We start from the raw sequence: 26,944 nt of genomic DNA on the forward strand, positions 1-26,944 counted from the left end.
CTGTGCCTTGGTTTTATGTGGGTGTTTGCATGCAGTAGAACTGTGACCTGGAATCCTTATTTTTATACTATGAATAACTGGCAATTGCATCAGTATAGCTTGTTTAAGTCTACACTTTAATCAGCATGAAACCTTCTTCTTTTCGTAGCCTCTGGGTAAATGGAAGTCTCCTCTGGGAGCCAGATGATATCCAGTGACACAAGATTTACTAAGCAGCTCCAACACCAACTGCAATGAGTGTAGGAGGGGAGCAGCCGGATATCCTTAGTGTAGGAATCCTGGTCAAAGAAAGATGGAAAGTGGTAAGTAAAGTATAATTCATTATTTACTGCAATTTGGGACACTGAGTGCAAAGCCCACATTTACCCCCATCCCCTTCCACTGACTTATTGTAATTGTTTGACATCATTACAGGTCATTCAGCCGTCCCTGTGGCTGCTCTACCTATCCTTTCCTTTACTTAATTTCTAAATAAAATTATCTCTTTTCTGCTAGTTTCACTCGCTTAGTGTTAGGCAGATCAGTGAGTTTTATTTTCTGGTAAAGATTGCAGTTTCTTCTTTGCCATTTACATATAGACTCTGCAATTTACCCAACAGCATATAAGTATGGTTATCTCTTCAGTAATGGACAAGAACTCAGCAGCAAAAGTGTTTTTACGGTGGGCACCGCAATGTGTTTTGTGTATGGTTTTTCAAAGAAAGGATTTGAGGGAATGCTACCATTATACGCCCATCAGATTGTTGGCCATGACAACAAGGGGTTTTTAGATGGATAGCGCAGGGTCCATGGGTTCATTAAATTGATTTTGGTTGTCACAGATGTATATGAGGTAGTCTACTATGGCCCCAAAGGTAGAGACACCTCCAAGACGAAGCACATATCCACTCACAAACAGCAGCCATTACAAGCACTTAGCTTTATAAGTTTAAAAGAGGTGCCAGTTCAATAGAGTGTCCACTACCATTTGGATTATAACACTGAATCTGGGACTCCCATTTGACTTTTTATCAAGCTTGAAACCATATACTTAAAAGGATTCTATCATGATTTTTATGGTGTAGTTTTTATAAATTAAATTATACTAATAAATTATACTGTTTACACTGCAAATAATTTGCTCTACCATATAATACTTTATTCCTGAACCAACAAGTAAATATATATATATATATATATATATATATATATATATATATATATATATATATATATATATATATATATATATATATATATATATATATATATATAATTTGTAATATTGGTGTATAAGCAGCCGTCTTGGGTCATTTATAACTGCTTTCTGACAGGCTATTGTTTATTCTACTCAATGTAACTGAAGGAGTCGCAGCGGCACTTGGATTTTTATTATTCAGTGCTATTCTCATGGATCTGTTATCTTGTGTCGGGGAGCCTTGTTCTGTTGATGGGCTGCTGGGGGGGGGGGGGTGATATCACTCCAACTTGCAGTAAAGAGTGACTGAACTTATCAGAGCAAAAGTCACATGACTAAGGTCACGAGTGAAACTAACATCATATCTAGCCCCATGTCAGATTTTACAATTTATAGAAATATATAAAATAAAACCGTTTTCTCTTGTGAAAAACAGATTTCAGTGCTCAGCACTATTAACTGATGCATTTCTTAAAAAACATGTTTCCCGTGACAGAATCCCTTTTAAAAGATTGCAAATCTGAAACAATTTTTTTTTTTCTAATAAAAAAAATTATAATTCTAATTGCATATACATTCCTTGGAAACATCGTTGTAATTGTAATTATTATTAAAATCAATATTTGTCCCTTTTTTTTATTTGCACTGCTGCTTCTGACTATTAAAACAGTGTAGCAGAAGCCAGCTGATTAACTGACCGCTAAAGAAGCATGCAAGGCAATATGGACAATAAATTCTCTCTGCAGGAGAGCTGAATTCTGCTACAGCACAAGCAAAAACAGCAGTGCAGAAAGAGACAAATAAAATACTGCTTCAGTTGTGATTGAAAATATTTATCTAATGTACGTTGGAAAGTTGCCTACAGTGTTTTTTTTTCTTTTTTTGTGCAAATAGTTATGTTTGAGTTTATAACCCATTTAGGTGCATTAGTTATAAACATTGTATGGAGAAATATATTGGTCAATTAGGGAAACTGCTGACACACAAATGTGAATCTAACTAACACTAGCCTCATATGTTTGTGAATAACATCACCACAAACAATAAGAAGCAGTTTTTTAGCAGCAGTGTCAGCCCACAGCCATGTACAAAATGTTGGGGTTTTTTTCGTAAGCAAATTGTAAGCTTTAAAAAAGTAAATGTGCATCATGTTCTATTGGACTGTATTTCATGAAAGTTCAGTATAACAAAGAATTTAAACCTCCAAGTTACACAGCAATAGTAACTGTGAAAAGTAAATATTTTAACCCACTGTTAAAGAAAAGCAAACTAAGAAACTTGCAAGTACAGTCAACATGATGAATGTGGCAATACTGTGTTACTGCTCAATATACATTATGTTTTGTTAAAAGGCATTTTATTTATTTTTCACATAGATATGTCTAAACAAAAACATACTTATTATCCATTAAACGAAGCACCGTGTGTGCTTTAGCGCAGGCGACAGTTTTTTTTTCTGCTTCATTAAATCATCCAAATTGTTTTAGGCAAGAACACACTTTATTTTGGCTCATTATCCTAAAATCTGTTGTAACCTCCTGTCTGTTAATCTGAGTTGCAGTCTGTGTAAGATTGCACTTTGATTGCATATTGTCGTCATGTATTTTTAGACATTACATTTGCCTGTGGAAGGAAATAAGAATTGATCGTTCCTGTTCTAGTTATTCAGGGGCTGGGTTGTATTTTTATATGTAATCTATATGTTCATTTTATACATCTGTTTATTGTACAGTGCTGTGGAATATTCATAGCTAATAATAATTGTATTGAAGGGGTTGTTCACCTTTAAATTCATTTTTAGCATGCTGTAGACAATGATATTCTAAGACAATTTGCAGTCATTATTATTTATAGTGTTTCAGTTATTTTGTTTTTTGTTCAGCTGCTCTCAAGTTTGGAATTTCAGCAGCTATCTGGTTACTAGGGTCTAGTTTACCATAGCAACCAGGCTGTGGTTTGAATAAGAGACTGGAATATGAATGAGCGGAGATTAGGAATAAAAAGTAACCGCAATAATAATAAAATAAAAACTTTCAAAATTAGGATTCAGTTCGATCAGACACAAGGATTCAGCTGGCTTCGAATCCTGCTGAAAAAGGGCGAATCCCAAACTGATATATACAGTACATTGCCAATATCCAGGGTTACATTGCACTGATGGTCTGTGAGTGTAGAACATGACAAGGATCAGGTGCTTGGAAAACCTCTGGGGAAATTCAAGCCAGATTGAATCAATCATTGCGACATTCTTAGCAACAAGAGAATTAGCTAAGTAAAGATATAAGTGGTGTGCATAATTTATAAGAAAGAGATTTCTGCTTTCTAACAAAACCATGTCCCTGACGAGACGGGTAATCCCCTGGTGCTGTGCATATTATTTGCATGTGTGTTTTTATGGGAAGGAGTTCGTATGGATTTTTTTGGAACTGCAATCCTATCCCCTGCTCATTAAACCTTCAGCTGCTTTATTAATATATAAATATATATATATATATATATATATATATATATATATATATATATATATATATATATATATATATATATATATATATATATAATCTAGAATCTGGATACTTTAAGTTACCATAATGCATTTGCCACATTCACACATTGTTTTCCAGCTTTAAATATATTTACCGGTTCTATATGTGTGCTAGTAATTTTTTGTGAAGCTAAAATACAACCATCCTAATGTGGCTCCTGAAAGGTAAAAATCAGACGAGCTGCTGGGGTAAAAGTTGATAAGTATAGCATACCTTCCAACTGTCCCATTTTTCACAGGACAGTCACGATTTTGACAGCTCAACTCACAGGCCCGGGTTTGTTACTGAAATGTCCCAACTTTCCCTTTGATCTCCTGCACTGAACAGCCAGAAAAAAATATAAAGTTTGTTACTTAATTGTCAGAGAGCCCAGAATAGATACTTGGATACATTTGTAACCATTTAAGATACAGATCTCTTGGGAAACTGTGACTTGCCGTTTAAAGGGGATGAAATTCTCGACCTGCCCCCTCCCAATCCGCACCCGACCCGATATTGCCCCCCTATTTATAGACCCGCCCCGCAGTGACTTTACAAAATGGGTGTGGCGGCCTTGAGTCTATAAATATAGGCGACCCGAAGATTTGGTGCAGGAGTCGACCCAAACCTGCACATCACTATAATTCACCTTCATTAGCAAAACTGTAATAAAAATAAAAACCACAGAAACCTGCCAATTTTTGTAAAATGGACATGGTAATTTGGGGGTGTGGCCAAAAAACCGCCACACTCCACTCGCCAAATCTTTTTGTCCCTCTTTTTATTTCCAAAATGGTATAGTGTTGTACAATGAAAGTGAAAGATATATGTCCCCCAGTGTCAAGGACCCTGCCAGTGTCTTGATATTAATATCTGGAACTAAAAAGGAGGCCATGCAGCTTAAATGCCATGAAATTAACTGTAAATCGGGGCACAAAGTTAAGCGCAATGCTATGATAAATGTATAGGTATCCATGTAAGGAGCAAAATAAGTTATTTTTAGTGTCAACTGGTTTATTATTTTCCTAATTGTGCACCTTCCATTTCTCTGCTACTTGTCAGATCTTTTTTTAGTTTAAATATTTTGTGTGTGTGTGTGTGTGTGTGTGTGTGTGTGTGTGTGAAATAAGGAATTTTTATTTTCTCTGCAGCTACGCAAAATTGGCGGTGGTGGCTTTGGAGAGATCTACGATGCCTTGGATTTACTTACAAGAGAGAATGTAGCCTTAAAAGTGGAGTCAGCCCAGCAACCAAAACAGGTTCTGAAAATGGAGGTTGCTGTTTTGAAGAAACTTCAAGGTAAAAAATATTCCTTAAAATGTAACTTGCAGTCTTTTTTCTTTTTTTCTTTGTGGTACTAGTATTTCATGGGCCTGATATTAAAAAAAAAAAATATTTTAGAATGATATGTGCCATTGGATAATCCATAATTACAAACTGACATATGAGTACTTAAAGGGGTGGTTCACCTTTAAGTTAACCCAGAAACGGAACTAGAGGGGGGCGGGCCCTGGTGCAGGACGCGCAGCCAGGCCCCCCGCCCCCCTCCGTAAACCCGGAACTGGCCGGGATATGCGCGGCGCGCAGACTGCCGGGGGGCTCTGAGGGGGTGCGGGCCCTGGCACACCCCCTGCTCCCCCGGTAGTTCCGCCCCTGAGTTAACCTTTAGTATGTTCTAGAAAGGCCAATTCTAAACAACTTTTCAATTGCTCTTCATTATTTATTCATTTATTTTTTTTTATAGATTTTGAATTATTTTCCGTTTTCTCCTGACTCTTTCCAGCTTTCAAATAGGGGTCACTGGCCCCATCTAAAAAACAAATGCTCTGTAAAACTACACATTTATTGTTATTGCTACTTTTTATTACTCGTCTTTCTGTTCAGGCTCTTTCCTATTCAAATCTCTTATTCAAATCAGTACATGGTTGCTAGGATAACTTTGACCCTAGCAACCAGATTGCTGAAAATACAAACTGAAAAGCTCAAAAAAAGCTAAATAATTAAAAAACGAATAAAAAAAAAATTGCAAATCAGAATCTCACTCTTTACATTAGTGGCCTCTATAGTGTTCAAATCTCCCTCCCCACCACTTTCTTCTTCTTTTAATTGACGCACTGAGCGAGCATGTATAGAGGAATGGGGGTTGCGAAAGTGGTGTGGCCCAGCCCAGTTTTAATAATCTGTCATCTCTGAGCATTGAATCATTTTCCTAATCTTGTTTTAATGTTGTTATCTCAATTAAGATGCATTTGCACTTGACATTGAAGTAGTCTGCCCAAGCTGAGTGCAGTAACTTGGGACCCATAGCAGCAACCACAAACCGTAGATCAATGCTAGCATCTGTCCAAAATAGCTAGACTCTATAAAATGGAGAATTTGCAAATATCCTATCATAGCACCTAGAACATTTTAGACAACATTTGAAAAATGGAAAAGGTTTTTGTAAGGGGACTGATTTACTGGTCGAGCACTGGGTCTGTGATAATAGATCACAGAAAATGCAGTTGTGTTCTTTAATTCAAAGAGCACCTGTTGGCCAAAAATATTTTCTCCAACCAAAGGTGCCGGCTAATAGAGCCAGTTGGGGGTTAACTGTAATTGAAAAAAATAAAACCCTGGCCCAGCTAGCGCTAGGACACTGGCACCATCTTCGTCTTGCAGAGCGCATGCACATAATGAGCTTCTGACATCAATCACATGCGTATAAAAAGCAAGTTGCTGTATTTGCTCATTATAAGCATGTGTGTGCCCCAACATGGCCGCTTGAACCGGGACTTCCCAAAATATCTTGAAGTTGACTTGTTTTACTTATTTATTGAACTTTTATATGAATTAGGGTCTCATGGGGCCCTATACCTCCTGGGCAGCTGCAGGGTCTGCTTCCTCTGTAGTTAACGCCCTGTGTCTTTTAAATGCTTTGTTCTTCTAGAATGGGGTGGTATTTTACTGTATTGCAAATTTACTCTTGTTTTACTGCAACAGAAAGGGATAAAATATTTTCTTTCAATTTTGCAGGGAAAGACCATGTATGTCGATTTATTGGATGCGGGAGAAATGACCGATTTAACTATGTAGTCATGCAGCTGCAGGTGAGTGGCTTAAAACAGTTCCAGTTGTAGTGTGCTTTAAAGCCACTGTTAAATATTTGTAGTTAGGTTCAGAGAATATGACTGGAGTATATCAAAGTGATACTTACACCAAAAAACTACCTTTCAAATTATTAATATGCATTACCTCTAGGCATTGGTGACCGTTTTTTACACTGATTTAGAAACTTCAAGTAACGATTACTTACAAAAAGCAAACCTGATCTTTTTGCCATCCTGACTGTCCCTTCTCAGCTTGTCAGTTAGTGGACCACTGCTGCACAAATATGGCAGCCCCCTCATAGAAGAACATGAGGATCAAGTAACGTAAAAGTATCAAATACTTTTATGGCATATGTATGGTAATGGCACTAAAGTCATAACTATTGCAGTGATCAAAAGTTTACTAGATATAAAGCTGTGTCCATACATGGGCAGATATTATATGCTGGCCCCCTCCCTCTTGATTATTTTGGGAGCCTTTTAAGCTATGCTCCGGGGAAAAAAATGATTATCTGGATCCACATATCGACAAGGTTGGCACAAAAATATCATTGGGCTTTGAAAACAGTCCTATTTTGATGGGTGTTGTTCTGGAGGACAAATGATCCAGTTATATATCGACCACCAGGACCAACTGCACAATTTCTGGACAACTTTGCTGCCTGGCTTCCTTACTTTCTTTCATCTAACATACCTTCCATCATATTAGGTGACTTTAATATACCCGTTAACAACATTAACAACTCTTCTGTCTCTAAACTTCTTTCACTAACCTCCTCCCTAGGCTTATCTTTGTGCTCAGACTCCCCCTCTCACTCCAATGGTAATGCTCTGGATCTCATATTTACCAGACTCTGTTCAACCACCAATTTTACTAACTCACCATTTCCCCTCTCTGATCACAATATGCTCACATTTCAACTCTCACTAACTCCCTCCTCACCCCCTGCTATTCCCCAAACACGTACCTACCGTGACTTGCAAGCTATAGACGTGTCACATCTCTCTTCTTCCTTTGACTCTCTTCACTCTAATATCTCAGCCATCTCATGTCCTAATGTGGCTACCTCTGTCTACTATAGTACTCTCACCACTGCCCTAAATGAGCTTGCTCCTTTAAAAACTAAACGTTCTAGACCCAAACCACTTCAACCTTGGCATACTGCTCATACAAAAGCGCTCCAAAGACACTCACGTGCACTTGAGCGTCGCTGGCGCAAATCCCGTTCAGAATCAGACTTTTGGAGCTACAAATCTGCCCTGCGCTCCTTTAACACCAGCCTCTTCCAAGCCAAACAAACATACTTTACTTCACTCATTAACTCCCTTTCTAAAAACCAGCACAACTTTTCTCCACCTTTAACACTCTCCTTTCCCCTTCTCCACCCCCTCCATGCACATCTGTCTCTGCTCAAGATATTGCTGAGCACTTCAAAAACAAAATTGACACTATCAGAAGGGACATTACACTACTCAACCCCCCTAGACTTCCACCACCCTCCCTCCACACTCCCCAGTCCCTCCTGTGCTCCTTCACCCCTGTCACTGATGAGGAAGTCTCAAAGCTTCTGGCCTCTTCTCACCTTACCACCTGCCCGCTTGATCCAATTCCCTCAAAACTTCTCCGCAATACCAATCCGTGTCTAATCAAAGCCTTAACTCACCTATTTAATCTTTCCCTCTCAACTGGACTGTTTCCTTCTCAACTAAAACATGCTCTTGTCACCCCCATCCTGAAAAACCCTCTCTTGATCCCTCCAATCTTGACAACCTCCGACCTATCTCTCTGCTACCTTTCATCTCTAAACTACTTGAGCGCCTAGTCTACAACCGACTTACCTCATTCCTCTCTGACAATAACCTGCTGGACCCCCTACAATCTGGTTTTAAGCCACAACACTCCACGGAAACTGCCCTGACTCGACTGACTAATGACCTTTTAACCGCTAAAGCCAACAATCACTTCTCACTACTAATACTGCTTGACCTCTCAGCCGCATTTGACACTGTAGATCACCCTCTCCTCCTCCAGTCCCTCCAGTCACTTGGCCTTCGTGACACAGCCCTGTCTTGGTTCTCTTCTTACATCACCAATCGTTCCTTCAGTGTCTCCTACAATGGAGTAGCATCTTCTCCCCTACCTCTTTCTGTTGGAGTTCCCCAAGGCTCTGTCCTGGGACCATTACTATTCTCCCTCTATACTTCCTCCCTTGGCAAACTAATAAATTCTTATGGTTTCCACTACCACCTCTATGCTGACGATACTCAGATCTATCTCTCATCTCCTGATCTCAACCCAGAACTCCTAACTCGCGTCTCCTCCTGCCTGTCCGCTATCTCTACCTGGATGTCACAACGCTACCTTAAATTAAACCTCTCTAAAACTGAAATGGTTCTCTTTCCTCCAACTAACAACAGTAGCATCCCCGAAGTATCCATCATAGTTAACAATTCCACTATCACCCCCTCTCCCCAGGCCCGGTGCCTTGGGGTTATCCTAGATTCTGCCCTGTCATTCACTCCTCATATCCAGTCACTTATTAAATCTTGTCACTTCCACCTAAGGAACATATCCAAAATACGATCATTTATCACCCAAGACGCTGCCAAAATTCTTATTCACTCTCTCATCATATCGCGTCTAGACTACTGTAACTCTCTTTTAATTGGCCTCCCCCTCCAGAGACTGTCACCTCTCCAGTCCATAATGAACACTGCTGCGAGGCTCATACACCTCAGCAACCGCTCCTCCTCTGCCTCGCCATTCTGTCAATCCCTGCACTGGCTTCCGTTACCTTTCAGAATCAAATTCAAATTAATGACACTGACTTTCAAAGCACTTCATAACTCTGCCCCACCCTACATCTCTAAACTCATCTCTATATACTCACCCACTCGCTTACTACGCTCCTCTACTGACCTGCTACTCAACTCTTCTCTCATTACCTCCTCACACGCTCGCATTCAAGACTTTGCAAGGGCTGCACCCCTCCTCTGGAACGCTCTCCCACGGTCTGTCCGACTTTCTCCCAACCTTTCTACTTTCAAGAAATCTCTGAAAACGCACTTCTTTCGAGAAGCCTACCCTCACTCTGCTTAACTACCAAACGCAATACCACATTTCTCACCCACTTAATTCGATCTTGCCCACTCCCACACCTTGTGTATTACTCCCTTCCCTTTAGACTGCATGCCTATGCATAGGGCCTTCCTCACCTTTTTGTACCTGTATTGATTGTGATGTTTGTTACTCCATATATTCTATGTATGTAATTCATGTGATGTAGTTGTATAATCACATTTACTTTACAGTGCTACGCAATATGTTGGCGCTATATAAATACATGTTAATAATAAAAATAATAATAATAATAATATGGCAAAATCAAGTTCCACTTGTTTGACATTGATATTTGACAAGCCGATCTTTCAGTGAATGAACATCAGACGGTGCCATAAAACATATGCATACTTAAATAAAGTCAATAACTGTTATAGATTAAAGCCACGCTGGGCATATGAATTGCTTGACTTTAAAATGTGCATTTCTTTTTATATTTAGTTATATTCTATTATGATTATATTTTTGTTTTCTTTTGAACTGCAAATGGAAAATGAGACGATTGGGTATTAGTGACTTTTTTCCTCTGTTTCAGGGTCGCAATTTGGCAGACCTACGTCGCAGCCAATCAAGAGGTACTTTCTCAATTAGCACTATGCTTCGCCTTGGCCGTCAGATCTTGGAATCCATAGAAAGCATCCATTCTGTTGGCTTCTTACACCGAGATATAAAACCGGTGAGTAAGTTACATACAGATGAAGCCCACATACCAAAACAGTTTCAAGTAAAAAAGAAAAAAAAAAAAAAAGAGACACAGAAAATAAAATTCATTATAATTTTCTAACATATTAGGGAAACCATACCATATTTAATTATTTATTATTTGGTTAAGATCATGTGCCATTCCCATTGGTATTCCCATAATAATCATAAGTGCTATCTGAAAATGTTACAAATTATTGCATTATAGCATTGCTTTGCACAGTTATGATTTAACATTACTTGCATGATCTAGATACTGTATCAATCTTGACTATAGCAACAGTTGTAATAGGAACTACTTGTATACTAATTTTTGCTCCATGGAATTGGTTACTATATGCATGATTTATTATATGTACCTGGTAAAGTCCCTTGTAGGGAAATTGTATACCCTGCAACTACTATTATAATATTAGGGTTGACACATTTATAGCATATTTAGAGTTACGTCATTGGATATTCTGTTACTTTACAGATTGTATTTGACAGATATACATAGTAACAATGATATTTTCAGAGTATGTCAACCCTTTGTTCTCAAATTATACTGAGTATCGGAGTAGTGGTAGACGTGACTGCTGGGCTAGGATATTTTAAGTGTTTTTAATGAGGTATCTGTTGGAATGCTTTTTGTTAAAAAAATGTAAATGATATGCTTCAATTGTTTATAAATATGTTGTAAAAATATAGACCCACAAATAAATTATAAATCCGTACTAATGAACACCCTGTTATTTAATCAGAGGCCAATGATATAGTGAAAGCAGTGCACAGGTTGTAAAGCGTTCTCACTTAAAGGAAAACTATACCCCTCACACAATGTAGGTCTCTATAAAAATATATTGCATAAAACAGCTCATATGTAAAACCCTGCTTCATGTAAATAAATCATTTTCATAATGATATACTTTTCTAGTAGGATGTGCCATTTGGTAATCATAAATAGAAAATTGCCATTTTAAAAATAAGGGTAGCCCCCTGGGATCATACGATTCACTGTGCACACAAACATACCAAACAAACTATACTAGTTAGGTTACATGAGCCAATTAACAGACGTATGATGTAAAGAAAAAAAGGTGCACAAACCCTTAATAATAACAAAACCCTAACCCCCTACCCTACATAGACCCCCCCCCAGTCTAGCTGCTCTCCCGGGCAAATGCCCGTATCTCTCTACTTACCCCTCCATGCAGATTATGTCCAGCGGAGTTCGCGGCGGCCAACTTCTTTTCTTCGGTAATCTTCGAAATGAGACTGGCATAGTGGCACATGCGCAGTTGGAGCAATTTTCTTTTTCGCAACAACTGCACATACGCGAAACTCATGTGAATTGCCAAAGCGCTGGTCTCATTCCAAAGATTACCAAAGCGCCTGAAGATGGCACCCGTGAACTCCGCTGGACAGAATCTGCATCGAGGGGTAAGTAAAGAGTAAGGGAAATTTGCCCGCGGTACAGGCTATGATTTTGTAACTGTTTTTACATTTATAGATTCATTTGTTGTAACAATTTCCCCAGAGCTTGAATAACTAAAGGAACAGTAACACCAAAAATTAAGGTATTTTAAAGGAATCACAATATAATGTACTGTTACCTATCACTGGTAAAACTGGTGTGTTTGCTTCAGAAACATTACTATTGTTTATATAAAGAAGCTGCTGTGTAGCCATGGGGGCAGCCATTCAAATCTATAGTTTAATAGTTTTAACAAACACAAGGGCAATGAAAAGTATTTGATGGAAATTCAAATATCACTTTATATTGGTTATGTCATCTATCATGTCTTATCTATTTTACAAATGGAAATCTGCTGAAATATATATTTTCAAAATTATACAAATATCATTTGTTTCTTAATAGAAGATATCTATCTTCTGTATATCTACCTTCTTCTCACACTGTAGTCCAACTTTGCAATGGGACGTTTTCCAAGCACCTGCAGGAAGTGTTACATGCTGGACTTTGGGCTCGCGCGACAATTCACCAACTCCTGTGGGGATGTCCGTCCGGTAAGTCACAGATGTTACAGGTTAACGTTAAAGCTATGGTGCTTTTTTTTCCATGACCTAAAAATCAAGAATTCTATAAAATCCTAATGGTAATGGGGGAGTGTGTGGTGGGTTTGTCTGTCTAACTTTAAGTATTTGGTTCTTATTTGCTTATGACTACAATAAGCTTAATTACGCATCACAAAAGTTATTTGGCAAATATGTGTTATGACATCTTTCAGCTCTGATGGAGCAGAAGAGCAGGTCTGTGTATAGATAGATAGATAGATAGATAGATCTCCCTTAGAGTCTATGCTAAACAAATAATTCAAAGTTTGTAAAATTATTTCCTGTTTCTTAGTAATAAAAAAAAAAAACTGTATATTGTACATGATCCCAACTGATATATAATGAACCCTTATTAGAGACAAAATAATCCTATTGAGTTTATTTGATGCTTACATCTTTTTTAGTAGACTTAAAAGTATAGTGTTCCAAATTACAGAAAGACCCGAAAACCCCCTGGTCCCCAGCATTCTGGATAACGGGTCCAACACCTGTACAAACAAACAAGTGTTCTGAACAGACAAGGCAAATGGGTATTTAAAACCTTCAAACTGAATCTGCTTAGAAACAGTAGCCAATTCATCACTTGCAAATTTACGATGGTTCATATGTATAATCAATTGGTACATCTATTTTTTGGAGTACAATGCCAAAGAATTTATACATAATATGAGAGTATGAGAGGTATCTTTTCAGAAAGAGTAAAGAGTGCAAGCTCCAAAATGGGTATTATTGTGTGTATTAAATGCCCAAGAGCTGGCTTTGTTTGTTTACAAATCCAGTTAATACACTAGATTTGTGTATTGATCCTATAAACTAACAACAGAATGCTATGTCAGGCTGCATCCATTATATACTGTCACATGTGCTGACAAGCTGTTAGTAATGAGAGATTTCTCAGCATTGCTGATGGCTGCTTTGCCTGCCTGTATATTTGCTTATTAGGTTCTCATTTACATTTTGAACATTTTAGCAGTTTACACAGCACTGTGCAATGATCTGGGGAGTTTTTACATACTAACTCATGCATAATACTGTCTCTGACGATTTTGTCTAAACCTCGAAACTTGAGTTTTGGTATTGAATCCATGCTGCTGCGTATGCTCTGTTTATTTTTAGAAACAAATGGTGCAGGGAGGCTTTGGTCTTCTTGTATAGATAATGTGATGGTGTGAAATAGGAACAAGGTAGGATGGTAGAAGGCACGGAGTGTTCTGGGTTATAAGAGGTGCTTCTTTCTATAAAGCTAAATTATACATTTCTAGACACGCCTTGCATTTCCAGTATATTCTCCACATGTAATTGCTTATTATCCATTGATTTGAGAGAGCTTTTAGTTCTTCAGTTTGCAATTTCAGCATCTGGTTGGTAGGGTCCAGTTAAAGTGGACCTGTCGCCTACACATAAAAAGCTGCATAATGAAAGTCCTTTGCAAATTAAATATGAAACCCCAAAAAAAATTTCATTAAAACATCCATACCTGTTATAAAGGTGTTTAAATATCTAAACTGTCAATCAAATATTACCTGCCCCGCCTCTATGCCCGTGGCATAGAGGAGGGGCAGTCAATTACTTTCACTTTCCATTCAGCACTTCCTACATGTCACTGCTCTCCCCACATTCCCCCTTCCCTCCTCAGGCTCTATAATTGTGTAGGGCACTGCACATGGACATTAGGTCCCCCATTCTGGTGCATATACAAGATTTTGGGGTGATACACAATTTCCCTTAATAACCGTGTCCATAAAATGGCTGCTGCCTGCTTTCTGTGGTTGTATAATTCCAAGACAGAATGAAACAAAATTTAAATAATAAATACAGTGTAAGTAAAGTTTATTTTGCTCAACTAACATGATAGAAAAGAATTTGAAATTATTTCTTAGGGTGACAGGTCCCCTTTAACTGGCAGGCAGTCGTTTGAATGAGAGACTGGAAGATAAAAGGGAAAGGGCCTCAATATAAAAACAAGTAACAATAACCATAACATTTTAGTTCATCAGAGCAATAGTTTTCCATTGCCAGTGTCAGTGACCTCCATTTTTAAGCTGGAAAAGACTCAAGAAGAAAGCAAATATTTAAAATAAATAAATAAAAAATGAATGCCCCTTTATTATTATCATTATTATTTTTGTTTTAATTTTAATGCAAAGTGTTTTGTAGCAACAACACTAAGGGGCAGATTTATCAAGGGCCGAAGTGAATTCGAGGGAATTTTCGAAGTAAAAAAATTCAAAATTTTTATTTTTTTGGATACTTCGACCATCGAATAGGATACTACGTCTTCGAATTTACTTCGAATTCGATTCGAAGTAAAAATAGTTTGAATATTCGACCATTTGATAATCGAATTACTGTCTTTTTAAAAAAACTTTGAATCAAACCTGCTGAAGTGCTATGTTAGCCTATGGGGACCTTCTACAACCATTTTCTAAGTATTTACACATTGTAGTAAAATCGTTCGAATCGTTCGTTTCAAACTATTTACTTCGATCGTTCGATGGCCAAATTCGGTGAAAAATACTTTGACTTCGATATTCGAAGTATTTTAATTAGATGGTCGAATTTCAAAGTATTTTACACTTCGAAATGCAACCCTTGATTAATCTGCCCCTAAGAGAGCAGGTGTTGATTGACACAAAAGAATTCTCAAAACTCACTAACTTCTCCTGTTGTTCTTAGGGTAGTATTTTAGGTTTGCAGCCTTTGTCTGTCCCGAGGCAGCACAAACCACAGAATCAAATTACCTTTGTTCCAATGACAACTGAAAATTTGATTTGTTACTAAGCAGATTTGCATCCGAAGCTTCCAGAGTTATAACTGAATTTGCATTTACACACCCGGCTTTAGTAGCCAAGTTATTTTCCCTCAAGATGAGATGTGAAGATACTCTGAACTCAAAGGAGGGCATACAGGCTTTTATTGCAAACACAGATTTGTTAAATGAAGTTTAAAATAAATGAAATTAGGTTTCTAGTTTAATTTCTTTTTTATAATGGACTCAGTGGGAAGCAAGGGTATTATATCAGTCTAATGCTTTAATATTTTAGCTGCATGTATGTACTCTGCTGCTAAGAACTTGGGCGCCGCATGCCCAAGCAGTAAAGGTATGGGATTTTTTATCCCGAAACCCATTATCCAGAAAGCTCCAAATTATGGAATGTCCGTCTCCCATAGACTCCATTTTATCCAAATAATCCAAACTTTCTCTGTAATAATAAAACAGTACCTTGTACTTGATCCAAAGTAATATATAATGAATCCTTATTGGAAGCAAACTGGCTATTGGGTTTTTCTAGTACAGGGCTGCCCAAAAGGTAGATCAGGATCTACCAGTAAACCTCTAGCTGGTGATCAGTAGATCTCAAGACACTGTCAACAAACAGCTTGTCTATATCAATTTCCTGTTTAATGCTTTTCATTCAGATATTATGTTAAGTTTACATAGAAATAGTTGTTTATATCTATATAAATTCTCTCATAAATCAATGTAATATTTTCCATGGAACAGACCCTGTACAGTATAAAAATATACATTCTACATACATAACTGCATATGTAAATACATTCCCAGCTTCCAGCAAATAAACCTGCAGGAGAATGCTGGCCTCCAAATAACTGTCAAAAAAAAAAATTGTCTTAATTTGCCTCCATGATTTTTTTGTGACAATGTCTTGGCAACAAAACAAGCCATATAGTTGCAACATGCTTCCTGCTATAATAAATGGGAATCTAACTTGAGCAGGGCGGTTATTGACCAACAGCAAGTTATATAAGTAATAGTAAGGTGATGTGACACAGTACAGGTATGGGACCTGTTGTCCAGAATGCTCGGCAACCTGGGGCTTTCCGGATAACGGATCTTTCCGTAATTTGGATCTTTATAAATTAAGTCTACTAGAAATTCTTGTAAACATTAAATAAACCCAATAGGCTGGTTTTGCTTCCAATAAGGATTAATTATATTTTAGCTTGGATTAAGTACAAGCTACTGTTTTATTATTACAGAGAAAAAGGAAATCTTTTATTTTATTTTTTTTTATTTTAAATTTGGATTATTTGGATAAAATGGAGTCTATGGGAGATGGCCTTTCCGTAATTTGGAGCCTTCTGGATAATGGGTTTCCGGATAACGGATCCTATACCTGTAGGGTGGATCAGATCAAAAAGGAGAAATGGTTTTATCTTATAAAACACACGTTCCCTCATTTGGGGTAAGGGCACACGCAAAGATTCAGGGAGATTTAGGCGCCCGGCGATAATCGACTCTTCTTCGGAGTGAATAATCTCCCCAAACTGCCTCCCACCTACTAGAATGTAAATGTAAAACACTAGCGGGGTGGCACTCGGAGGCCTTCATTTTCTGAAGTCGATTGCCATCCCTCCGGTGATTTACGTTCTAGCTGGCAGGAGGCAGTTTGGGGAGATTAGTCGCCCCGAAGAAGAGGAGATTTGTCGCTGGCCGACTAATCTCCTTGAATCTGAGCGTGTGTCTCTGCCCTTACTCACACATACAATACCAGTTTGCTAAAAGCAGCCAACAGAAATGTATCAGATAATTGCAATAAAATAACTTGCTTGTAGTCATGCCAAATGTATTTTGGTTATCTACTATTATGGCTTTAGTCTTTTAGAAAATGGGCAGATATAGGGTGAAGGAGGAGAATAGATGATGGTGTTATCTGGATGGATATTGGCATGGCTGAAAATGTCCAGAGTTTTTATGCTTGAATGTTAGGAAGTGTTGTATTCATCTGCCAGTGATGAAGATTACTTTACTTGCTGGTGCATGAGATACATTGACTAATATAATTTTGGCAATGTAAGTTATCATCAGCTCAGTTGTGGATGACCGTATACTCTCCTGGTCTGTAATGTGCATGGTTTTTTCATAAAGTGAGTTTAAACATGAATTTATTTTAAATGAGCTGAGCAAACGAAAACCTAGTCAGAAGAGTAGAAGGTATTATAGCAGCAAAAGGAGGACGGACAAACTTAGTATTAAAATCTGTGCTACTGAGATGTTGAACAAGCAGGTTGACCATATAGTAAAGATGATATCATAAACTGATAAATTGCTAAAAAGCGTGCAGTCAAGTTGTACTAGTTTGCTTCTGTTGATGTAGACTCATCAATATCTTATAGATCTAAACCTGAGGAGACATGGCATTCTATATCTTACTGGCTCCTTATTGGGGCAATCTTAAATTTAACCTTTTTATGTAAAATGTTAAAATTCTAGGATACATGTTCATGTTTATGAATGTCAGAGAGTGTTTTTGCTGTTTTAGCCACGGGCTGTTGCTGGATTTCGTGGGACAGTTAGATATGCGTCCGTAAATGCACACCGGAACCGGGTGAGTGATATGATGGGCCTGCACATCAAAAATTTACAGTGAACAAATGATATCCGAGAGAAAAAAATTGCAACAGATCTAATGTTCTTGTATATTTGTTGAACAGGAGATGGGTCGACATGATGATCTGTGGTCTCTTTTTTATATGCTGGTAGAATTTGTGGTAGGCCAGCTCCCCTGGAGGAAAATAAAGGACAAGGTATGTAAAAACTGCTTTCAGGTATATTTATTTACTTTCATGCTTTCTTGTTCATTTTAAAGTGAATTGTTTTTATTACACTATTCTTATGCCGGCTGTCACTTTTAATATCTATGTAATGTACAAGCTGGGATATGTTATGTCTTCTAATAACAAGGGGTATACTCTATACAAATCTAAAAAAAGGCACATTAGAATTGTTTTGTTATAAAAATGTAACTGCTGCTATGACCCCTAAAAAAGTGTCACCTACTAGGCCATCTCCCATAGAGTCCATATTAATCAAATAATTCTGATTTTTAAAAATTATTTCCTTTTCATCTGTAATAATAAAACAGAACATTATACTTGATCCCCACTAGGATCCTTTTTGAAGGTAAAACAAAATTATTTTTTAGTAGACAAAGTATAGAGATCCAATTATGGAACGATCCATTATCTGAAAACCACCAGGTCTGAACCATTCTGGATAACAGGTCCATACCTGTACAACCCCTTTATGTTGATCTGGTATATCATGGCCCCCAATGTCTTATCTCTTTATATTGTATAGCCTTTTGTTTAAGGTTACCTGTATTTTATTTTCATGGTGGCTTTTATAACTCTCTCTTCTATTTCATAGGAACAAGTTGGTTCAATTAAAGAGCGGTATGAGCATCGCCTAATGCTGAAACATCTTCCCCCAGAGTTTTCAGTCTTTCTTGAACATATCATTGGGTTAGACTATCCTACCAAACCAGATTATCAGGTGATTTTTTTTCCCCCCCATATTTCTTGAAATTTGGGCTAGCTATTGGGCGCTTTGATGAACCTTGTCATTGATGGGACCCTGAAAAACCTAAAATGTTATGTTACACATGGTTTTGTGGCCCCTGACTTTTGTCATGAGATTCTGGGAGATTAGTCGCCTGGCGACAAATCTCCTTTTCTTTGGGGCGACAAATCTCCCCGAACTGCCTTCCCGCCGGCTAAAATGAAAATCCCCGGTGGGATGGCACTCGTATCGCTTCGTTTTCGGAAGTTGCCTGAAGTTGCCTCACGAGGAAACGTCGGGCGACTTCAGAAAACAAAGCAATCTAATTGCCATCCCGCCAGAGATTTTCATTCCAGCCAGCACGAAGCAGGGGAAGGCAGTTCTGAAATATTAATCGCCCTAAAGAAGGGGAGATTTGTCGCCGGGGGATGTGCTCCTGTGGAGAATTGTCCAAACTTAAACAGCCATTGTCAGTGAAAACAAGTTTCCAAATGATTTTTATTCTTTTAAGTAATCCATTTCAAGACCATAGCAGCAGTTCATTGGCTATCCTGAATGTTTCTCTCTCTCCTCCACCGGGTGTTAATTCTGTGTCAGAAAACAAATTTCAGGAATGAAGTGCTGTAGTGCATTTCCTTTCTGTTTTGCCTTTTTTTTGCATATAGAGCATACAGACCATCACAAGATAGTGACTCAAGGGAACATATGCAAAATATTCTTTAATTGGTAGTTTATTATGATAATCAGACACATTTTTCAGTTTTAGTAGGCACCACTAAGGTAATGCACGAGTTCTGTCATGGGGTAAAACTTGTAGCTTATTCATACCCGATTTAGAAGTATATGGAAATGGCAACATGGCTCCCCAACTATTTCTGTAACTCTCAGGACTTCTTCATCATTTGCACATATGTAAGAAACTTCACATTACAAAAAGTTACCAGGGGCACTTTTATTTTTTAACGTTCTCTAATATTTATTTGGATATATTAAAAGTTGAATGTTTGCTTTTCCCAGCACCACTGGACCAATAGTGGCCTATTAATCCAGTAGTGTTGAATGATATCCCTTAGTGTATGATCACAGTACAGACAACTGATCAGAGTAAATAGTATAGATCTATTTGTGTATAAGCACAGCAGTGCTTGTACTCCCTACCCGACACTCTCCTCTCCTACCTCCCTCAAGTGTGCCCTGCCACTAAGGGTGGCAAGAGGGAGTCACTTCCTACTCTTTGGCCCAAACTGACCTTGGTGAGACAAGACCCCATGATCTCTTTGTGGAATTGGTACCTCCAATTCCACAAATACTATACTTGGTGGATTGCAGGGGATACACTCCTCTAGCATTATGCATAGACTTCAGAACCTCCTTTTTTCCATTCCCTGTATCTCACAACGTTGCTATCCTCCTTCAAGTAATGTTTTGTTTCTTTTAACGCCATCTTTTAAACTTTTGTTTTCCAACATACAGCTACTTATATCGGTTTTCGACAACAGCATGAAGACATTTGGGGTACTGGAAAGTGATCCATTTGACTGGGAAAAGAGTGGCATGGATGGCTCTCTGATTACCACGACAACATCAACTACCCCTCAGCTTCACACCCGCTTGACTCCTGCAGCCATTGGGTACGGAGCCAGCACTAAAAAAGACTGTTCTAACCCAATAAATATATTGTATTTCAGTGTACCATTTCTGTTACTATTATATATAAATTTAACCCATTTATTGACTTAATCAAGCATTTTAAAAGATATGAAAATAGTAACAAGGTAGAATGTACTATGAATGATGCAACATGGTCTTATACAGGATCAATTACAGTAATTATTGTTCTAAGCTTAGCCCACATACAAGCAGATGCTTTTTTTTTTAATAATGGCTTAAGAGCTACTGAAGTTTTCCAGTGTTCAGCTGGAGTAGCTGTGCTCAGTTTGTAAACCAGTTAACCAAAGGAATAAATGCCAAAAGCTATCTAAAGTCATATAAAATGGTTTCTTTCAGAATTGCAAATGCTACCCCTATTCCTGGAGATTTGCTGCGTGAAAACACAGACGAGGTCTTTCCAGACGAGCAGTTTAGTGATGGAGAAAATGGAATTCCAGTTATGGTTTCCCCAGAGAAATTACCTGGATCTCCAAATCATCAGCGGCTGCAGGAAAAAGATGTCTGGGAAGAAATGGATGCCAATAGAAACAGAATAAAAATGGGTATTTGCAAGGTACAGAGATATTTTGATGTGTCACCATTTGGAATTTGGGTTTGGCAGGTGCATATTATAGTGTTTTATGAAGAGTAGTCATTTTACTACTAGGACTAGCAAAAATGGCTTAGTTATCTTGTTATAATGAAACGAGAAAGAGATACACATATTGTAATAAATAAAAATAGCCTTTCAATGACTTAATAAAAGACAAATATTTAATCATCACTTTAAAGGGAACAGTACCCCCACTTTTTTGTATATTGAAAGAAAATATCATTCTAAACAACTTTCTGATCTACATTAATAAAATATTTTCAATTATCTTCAAGCTTTTTGTAAATGCTATTTCAATTGAAAGCATATTTTTTGACCCGTTCTGCACTGCTGGTTCTGAACATAGCGATGTATTTTTCTGCACAGGCATGTTAATAAGATGGCTTATGCTGCATTGTTAAAAGTGTCAGAACTTGCAGTGGAGAGATTATAAAGTGACAAATACTGCTTTCAATAACAATTACATTTAAATATAAATAAAAACATTGAAAATTATGTATATGTGTATTAGAAAGTTGATGTTTAAAATTGCTGCTGAACTGAATATTTTTTTTTGCTATAATTTTTTTATTGGCCTTTTGCAATTAACAAAGATCTTGAGGATCTGGAGATTTACTCTTCAAGAAAGGGAGGAAGACATGATGCAAAGTATAAGAACAGAAGCATCCTAGGCCCTATGTGCATGGCTTGTAGTGTTGAAATATGTCTGATATTTTGCTTAGGTAACAGAAATGAGTTATTTTATCCTAGACCATTTTGTCTAGTCATCCCAGCACTTTTAATATATTCTATTTTTGGCAAGGGCAAAGGGATATTAATATTTGGCATGTTCTTGAATTTTAGAAGTAAGCTTTATAAGGTAGTCGATATTTGACACTTTCTGGGGATGAAAGTATATGGAAGATAATACTTCTATGGTCTAATGAAAATAGATTCTTGTTCCATGTTTAACAATACTAATTGCGGAGTGAAGGTAATGTTTAGGCCTGTGACCTCCTCCCAGGAGGTATAGGGGGCCCCCACAAGGCCAAAATAATGAGTGATTTCAACATATATTGGTAAAACAGGACAATATCTGGATATGTTGGGGGCCCTAAAATTAATTTGCTGTGGGGCCCAGTAACATCTAGTTACTCAACTAGTGTAGGAAGTCATCTATAGAGCCATAGTTCCTCCAGCATAGGTTACTTTTGTCAAGTTCCAGTGATAGAGGTTCTTAAGTTGGTTTTCAAAATTATTTGTAGAACTGGAGTACTTGTTTGCCGGATTTGGAGATATTTGAAAAATTCCTTCTTGTACAAACTTTATTTGGTGTAGACAGAACTGAAGATTTCTTAAACTAGTAATGAGGGTGTTTTATGAGAGATAATGGACCATACAGATTGCAGCTGGATTCACACAAGGTAACTACTTGGTAAAAATTGCAAAGTATATGCATTTTTCCTTTTGCAGATCCTGTACATTAAGTTGGATGGATGTTTCAGATGCCTTTTGTGGACATGTTTCAGATACCTTTTGTGAACATTTATCAATAATAAATTTGTTAAAGGTCTCCCTCCTCTACTTTATTAAGATTATTGTAATATTTTTATTTTTCATCATCTTAGGTAACTACAGAGGAAGAAAATAGTAATGGTGTAGGAAATGGTCATGCACCAAGCCTTGGATCTCCCATCCGTGTCCGATCAGAGACAGCCCAAGACCGAGATGTTCCACTTTTGCGCAAATTGCGCACCATTCATAGCTTTGAGCTGGAGCGACGTATGGCTCTCGAGTCCAAGCCAGATGTTGACAAATTTGTGGACAACTGGTATGGAAATCTGTGTTCTGGTAGATCTAATAATGTTTTCAGGGAAAACTCTTTACAATAGAAATATGAAGGTATTTAAAAGCATGTTATTATGGCATGCATCTGCACCAAAATTAGATAAATTTAGACGTCTGAAGCATGTTATACTGTGTCCTTCATCAAATACTCCGTAGTAATATCATTTTCAAATCTACTTCTCAACTTTTTATTTCTTAACACCATCAGAAAAACATGACAACAGTTAAAGCCACCAACAGGGGATGGCTAGTAAATCAAAGAACAGAAAAGAACAGCATTGCATTCAGATACCCTATCCTCCTTTAGAAACATCATATGTGGCATTGTCATTTTTTAAAATGTGTTTGTTATATGTTGCCAGTTACAACAGGAACAACCATAAACGAATACATTATAGTTGAGATATTTTTTAGAACAGGAGAAAGAGCAAGAAAATAAGTTAAAAAAGTAAGAGTGGGAGAAGTAGCATTGGATGTTGCTCCATTGCTGGTACTCTTATCATTATTTGTCATTACATATATTGAAACTTGTGCTATCTATAGGTCTTTCCTTACTATAATTATGCTTAGTCGAAACTCAGTCATTATTAAACTTGTATATTGTCCCTTTAAACATTTGTAAAATTTTTATTTTAATTAATGTTTTTACAAAGTGTGGAAAAAACACAGAGAGATGCAAACATTGGAGGACCACTTGCTGAAGGAAGCTGTACTTCACCTCGGCAGCCTAAGAAGACAGTTGTTCCCTCAACAGCTGCCCATGCTGATCATGCCTGGCATTATGATGATGAGTATATCCCTGAGGGCTCAAAACCAGGGTCTGCCAGTTCCCCAGAGCATCTTGATGGTGCAGGTAGCAATGGCTTTATAGCAGTTAATCTAAGCTCCTGCCGGCAGGAGATTGATTCTAAAGAGTGGGTTATAGTGGACAAAGACCGTGATTTGAAAGATTATGGAACAAATCAAGGTCAGAAGCTAACAGGCAGTCCATCTGAAGAGGAACCTGAGGTTCTTCAGGTGCTGGATGACTCTCCTCGAGAATTTAATGCCAAACTGAGCCCGTGGACAGATAATAATATCCATATTAAACTAGATCCAGCTGTAGGACTTGAAGTGGTGGATTCTACAGCACCTTTTACTGATAAGTTGGATCCAATGTCGGCTGCTGCTGGACAGTTGCTTGCCGCTACTCCAACAAGTCCAATGGAAGCTCAAGCTGAAGGTGCTCTGACTCCAGTAAGTATAAACACTGATAATATTATTTATTTATTTTCAGTAAGTCTCCGTTTTTGATTCATGAGAATCCATGGCGATTGGTCGTTTAGTTGATCGGGTGGTTTAAAAGATTTATGTTGGCTACGGATAGTATCTCTGCATGTATTGCCTGTCTGTCTGACAATATCAATGGTAGACTGTCACTAATATTTGTCGGACATAATTATTATACGATTGTTGCCTGTCAATTAATGGTCAGAGCATCCTGTAATTTGTTCTCTTTACTTCTTTATTTTAATGTGAATGGTTAGTTGCAAATCGGAAGATTGGAATGAACGTTCATCCGATATAGCCTAATAATCTGCATGTCTATGGCCAGCTTTAGAGAGTGAGAACATTGTACATGGTATAGGAATGTTTTGCTGCATCAGACAACTTTTCATTATTGAAGGGAATTTGATCAGGAATGCTGCATAGTACCAGAACATTCTTAAAGGTATACTGTCATAGCAAAATGTGTTTTTTAACCAAAACACATTCGTTAATATTGCTGCTCCTGCGGACTTCTGCACTGAAATCCATTTTTCAAAAGAGCAAACTGATTTTTTTATATTTAATTTTGAAATCTCACATGGGGCTAGACATATTGTCAGTTTCCCAGGTGCCCCCAGTCATGTGACCTGTGCTCTGATAAATTTCAGTCACTCTTTACTGCTGCACTGTAAATTGGAGTGATATCCCCCCCCCTCCCTTTCCCCCCAACAGCCCATCAGAACAATGGAAAGGAAACCAGATAACCGCTCCCTGATAGATATAAGAACAACACTCCGTAGTAAAAATCTAGGTCCCACTGCGACACCTTCAGTTACAATGAGAACCAGAAACAATATCCTGTCTGAAAACAGCTCCATAGTGCAGCACCCCATAGTTGAGCATTGCCTTCATTGTTTTTTCTTAAACTTTCAGAAGCTTATTTATTAAGTCTTGAAGTTTTCTGGTTGAGTTTTTAAGGGGAAAAATCCACATTTTTAGAGGGAAAAATCTTCCCTCTTCATGTGTTTCGGACATTTTTTACGCTGGTTTTCGTTCAAAAATCCAAAAAATTTGTAGTTTTTGGGTGACAATTTGAAAAATGTTATATTTAACATTACAGAAGTAAACTTATAAAAAAAGTTGTGACTTAAAAATACGTAGATAAAATACAGAGTACAAACAGTCATACCAAGCTAGAATTTCTTTGTGTCCTTCTGAGCAAAGTGTTGGGTAAAGGCTTTCCTGTTTTCTCTGAACCTATTTTATTGTTCCTGTTTAACACACTTATTATTTATTATTATATATCCAGTGACTTGCTTATGTAAATTCGGTGATAGAAGTTGCAAAATATATAGCAATTTTTTATTTGCAGGTAAACAACATAATTTAAAATAGATCTGTCAGCAGTCCATGTTTCTGAGATTTCAGCCACTAAGAAAGAGCCAACCATTGCTTTATGTGCTGGGCAACTTCAGAGTTAGTCACATGAAACATCTGGTGTTTCCTTTGGCTTAGAGTTGGCCTATCTGGACAGAAAATCTTGTTTGTCAGTGTTTAATATCTGTATAGGTGGGAAATCCTTGTCCATTTCAGAGATGATAGGGTCCGCATGATATCATTATATGTGGTGCAAGTTATTTCAGCATATCTGTTCAGTTAAATCTTCAATATGTGTTTACAAAAAAAGCAGACGCGAGGAACTGCCCCATGACTAACTGAAAGGATTTATATTTGTGTGCTAAGTTAAGCAGTTTGGACTGCTGTTGTACACATTTTTTTTTAAAGAACCTGTTGAGAAACAACACACTTTAAAGGGATACTGTCGTGTTTTTCTCGAAACACACCAGTTAATACTGTTGCTCCAGCAGAAGTCTGCATGAAAATCCAATTTTTAATATTGAATTTGAAATTTGGCATTGGGTAGACATATTGTCAGTTTCCCAGGAGCCCTCAGGTCATGTGACTTGTGCACTGATAAACTTCAGTCACTCTTTACTGCTACACTGCAAGTAGAAGTAATATCACCCCCCTCCCAAGCAGACCAGCAGTAGCCAATCAACAGAACAATGGGCAGCTAAACCAAATTGCAGCTACCTGACACCTCTGCTGAAGGATTTGTTTGCGTTGCTAAAATTGCTCCCTAGTGGTAGACATGAGAATAGCACCAAAGCAGGAAAACCGTTTGCTTTTTTCCTGCTTGTGTGCTATTCTCATGTCTACAACTAGGTGGGGCTAGGGATTTTAGCACTACAAACACGAACCACGTTGTGGTATAATACAATGGGAAGGGGAGAAACAATGTCTCAAAGCAGTTCCATCCTGAAATAATGGCTCCTTCTCAAAGCTCGGGATCAGGCACAATGCGCTGAGATGACTGCCTCCACACCAATATTACAACTAAAAATATACATTTGTTGAAGAATAACATTTTAAATAGTAGAGTGAATTATTTGCAGTGTAAACAGTATAATTCAGAAATAAAAAATAAGGATAGAATCCCTTTAACAAATCAAAGGGTTACTTTAGCTATATCAGTGATTTACATTTGCTTTACTGATCACACAGAATATTAATGTTGGCCTATGGGCCACATCCTGTGCAGTTTAGCAATACACAGACAGCTGTACTGA

General features: G+C 37.7%; 1 protein-coding gene across 2 annotated transcripts in view; it reads left to right on the forward strand.

The window, feature by feature from the left end:
• The window catches only part of ttbk2.L (tau tubulin kinase 2 L homeolog), a 59,450-nt gene that overhangs the window by 22,485 nt on the left and 10,021 nt on the right, over positions 1-26,944 (forward strand). For both annotated transcript variants that reach the window (XM_018231059.2, XM_018231060.2), the window contains exons 2-13: positions 149-302; positions 4,854-5,001; positions 6,718-6,791; positions 10,448-10,588; positions 12,520-12,624; positions 17,958-18,023; positions 18,130-18,222; positions 18,845-18,970; positions 20,450-20,607; positions 20,984-21,200; positions 22,847-23,049; positions 23,720-24,302. In XM_018231059.2, the coding sequence (XP_018086548.1) occupies positions 234-302; positions 4,854-5,001; positions 6,718-6,791; positions 10,448-10,588; positions 12,520-12,624; positions 17,958-18,023; positions 18,130-18,222; positions 18,845-18,970; positions 20,450-20,607; positions 20,984-21,200; positions 22,847-23,049; positions 23,720-24,302 (1,983 nt within the window). In that variant the 5' untranslated portion in view covers positions 149-233. The remainder of the gene's footprint in view (positions 1-148; positions 303-4,853; positions 5,002-6,717; positions 6,792-10,447; positions 10,589-12,519; positions 12,625-17,957; positions 18,024-18,129; positions 18,223-18,844; positions 18,971-20,449; positions 20,608-20,983; positions 21,201-22,846; positions 23,050-23,719; positions 24,303-26,944) is intronic.

The sequence above is a fragment of the Xenopus laevis genome, chromosome 8L (genome assembly GCF_017654675.1).
Source record: "Xenopus laevis strain J_2021 chromosome 8L, Xenopus_laevis_v10.1, whole genome shotgun sequence".
Taxonomy (NCBI): Eukaryota; Metazoa; Chordata; class Amphibia; order Anura; family Pipidae; genus Xenopus; species Xenopus laevis.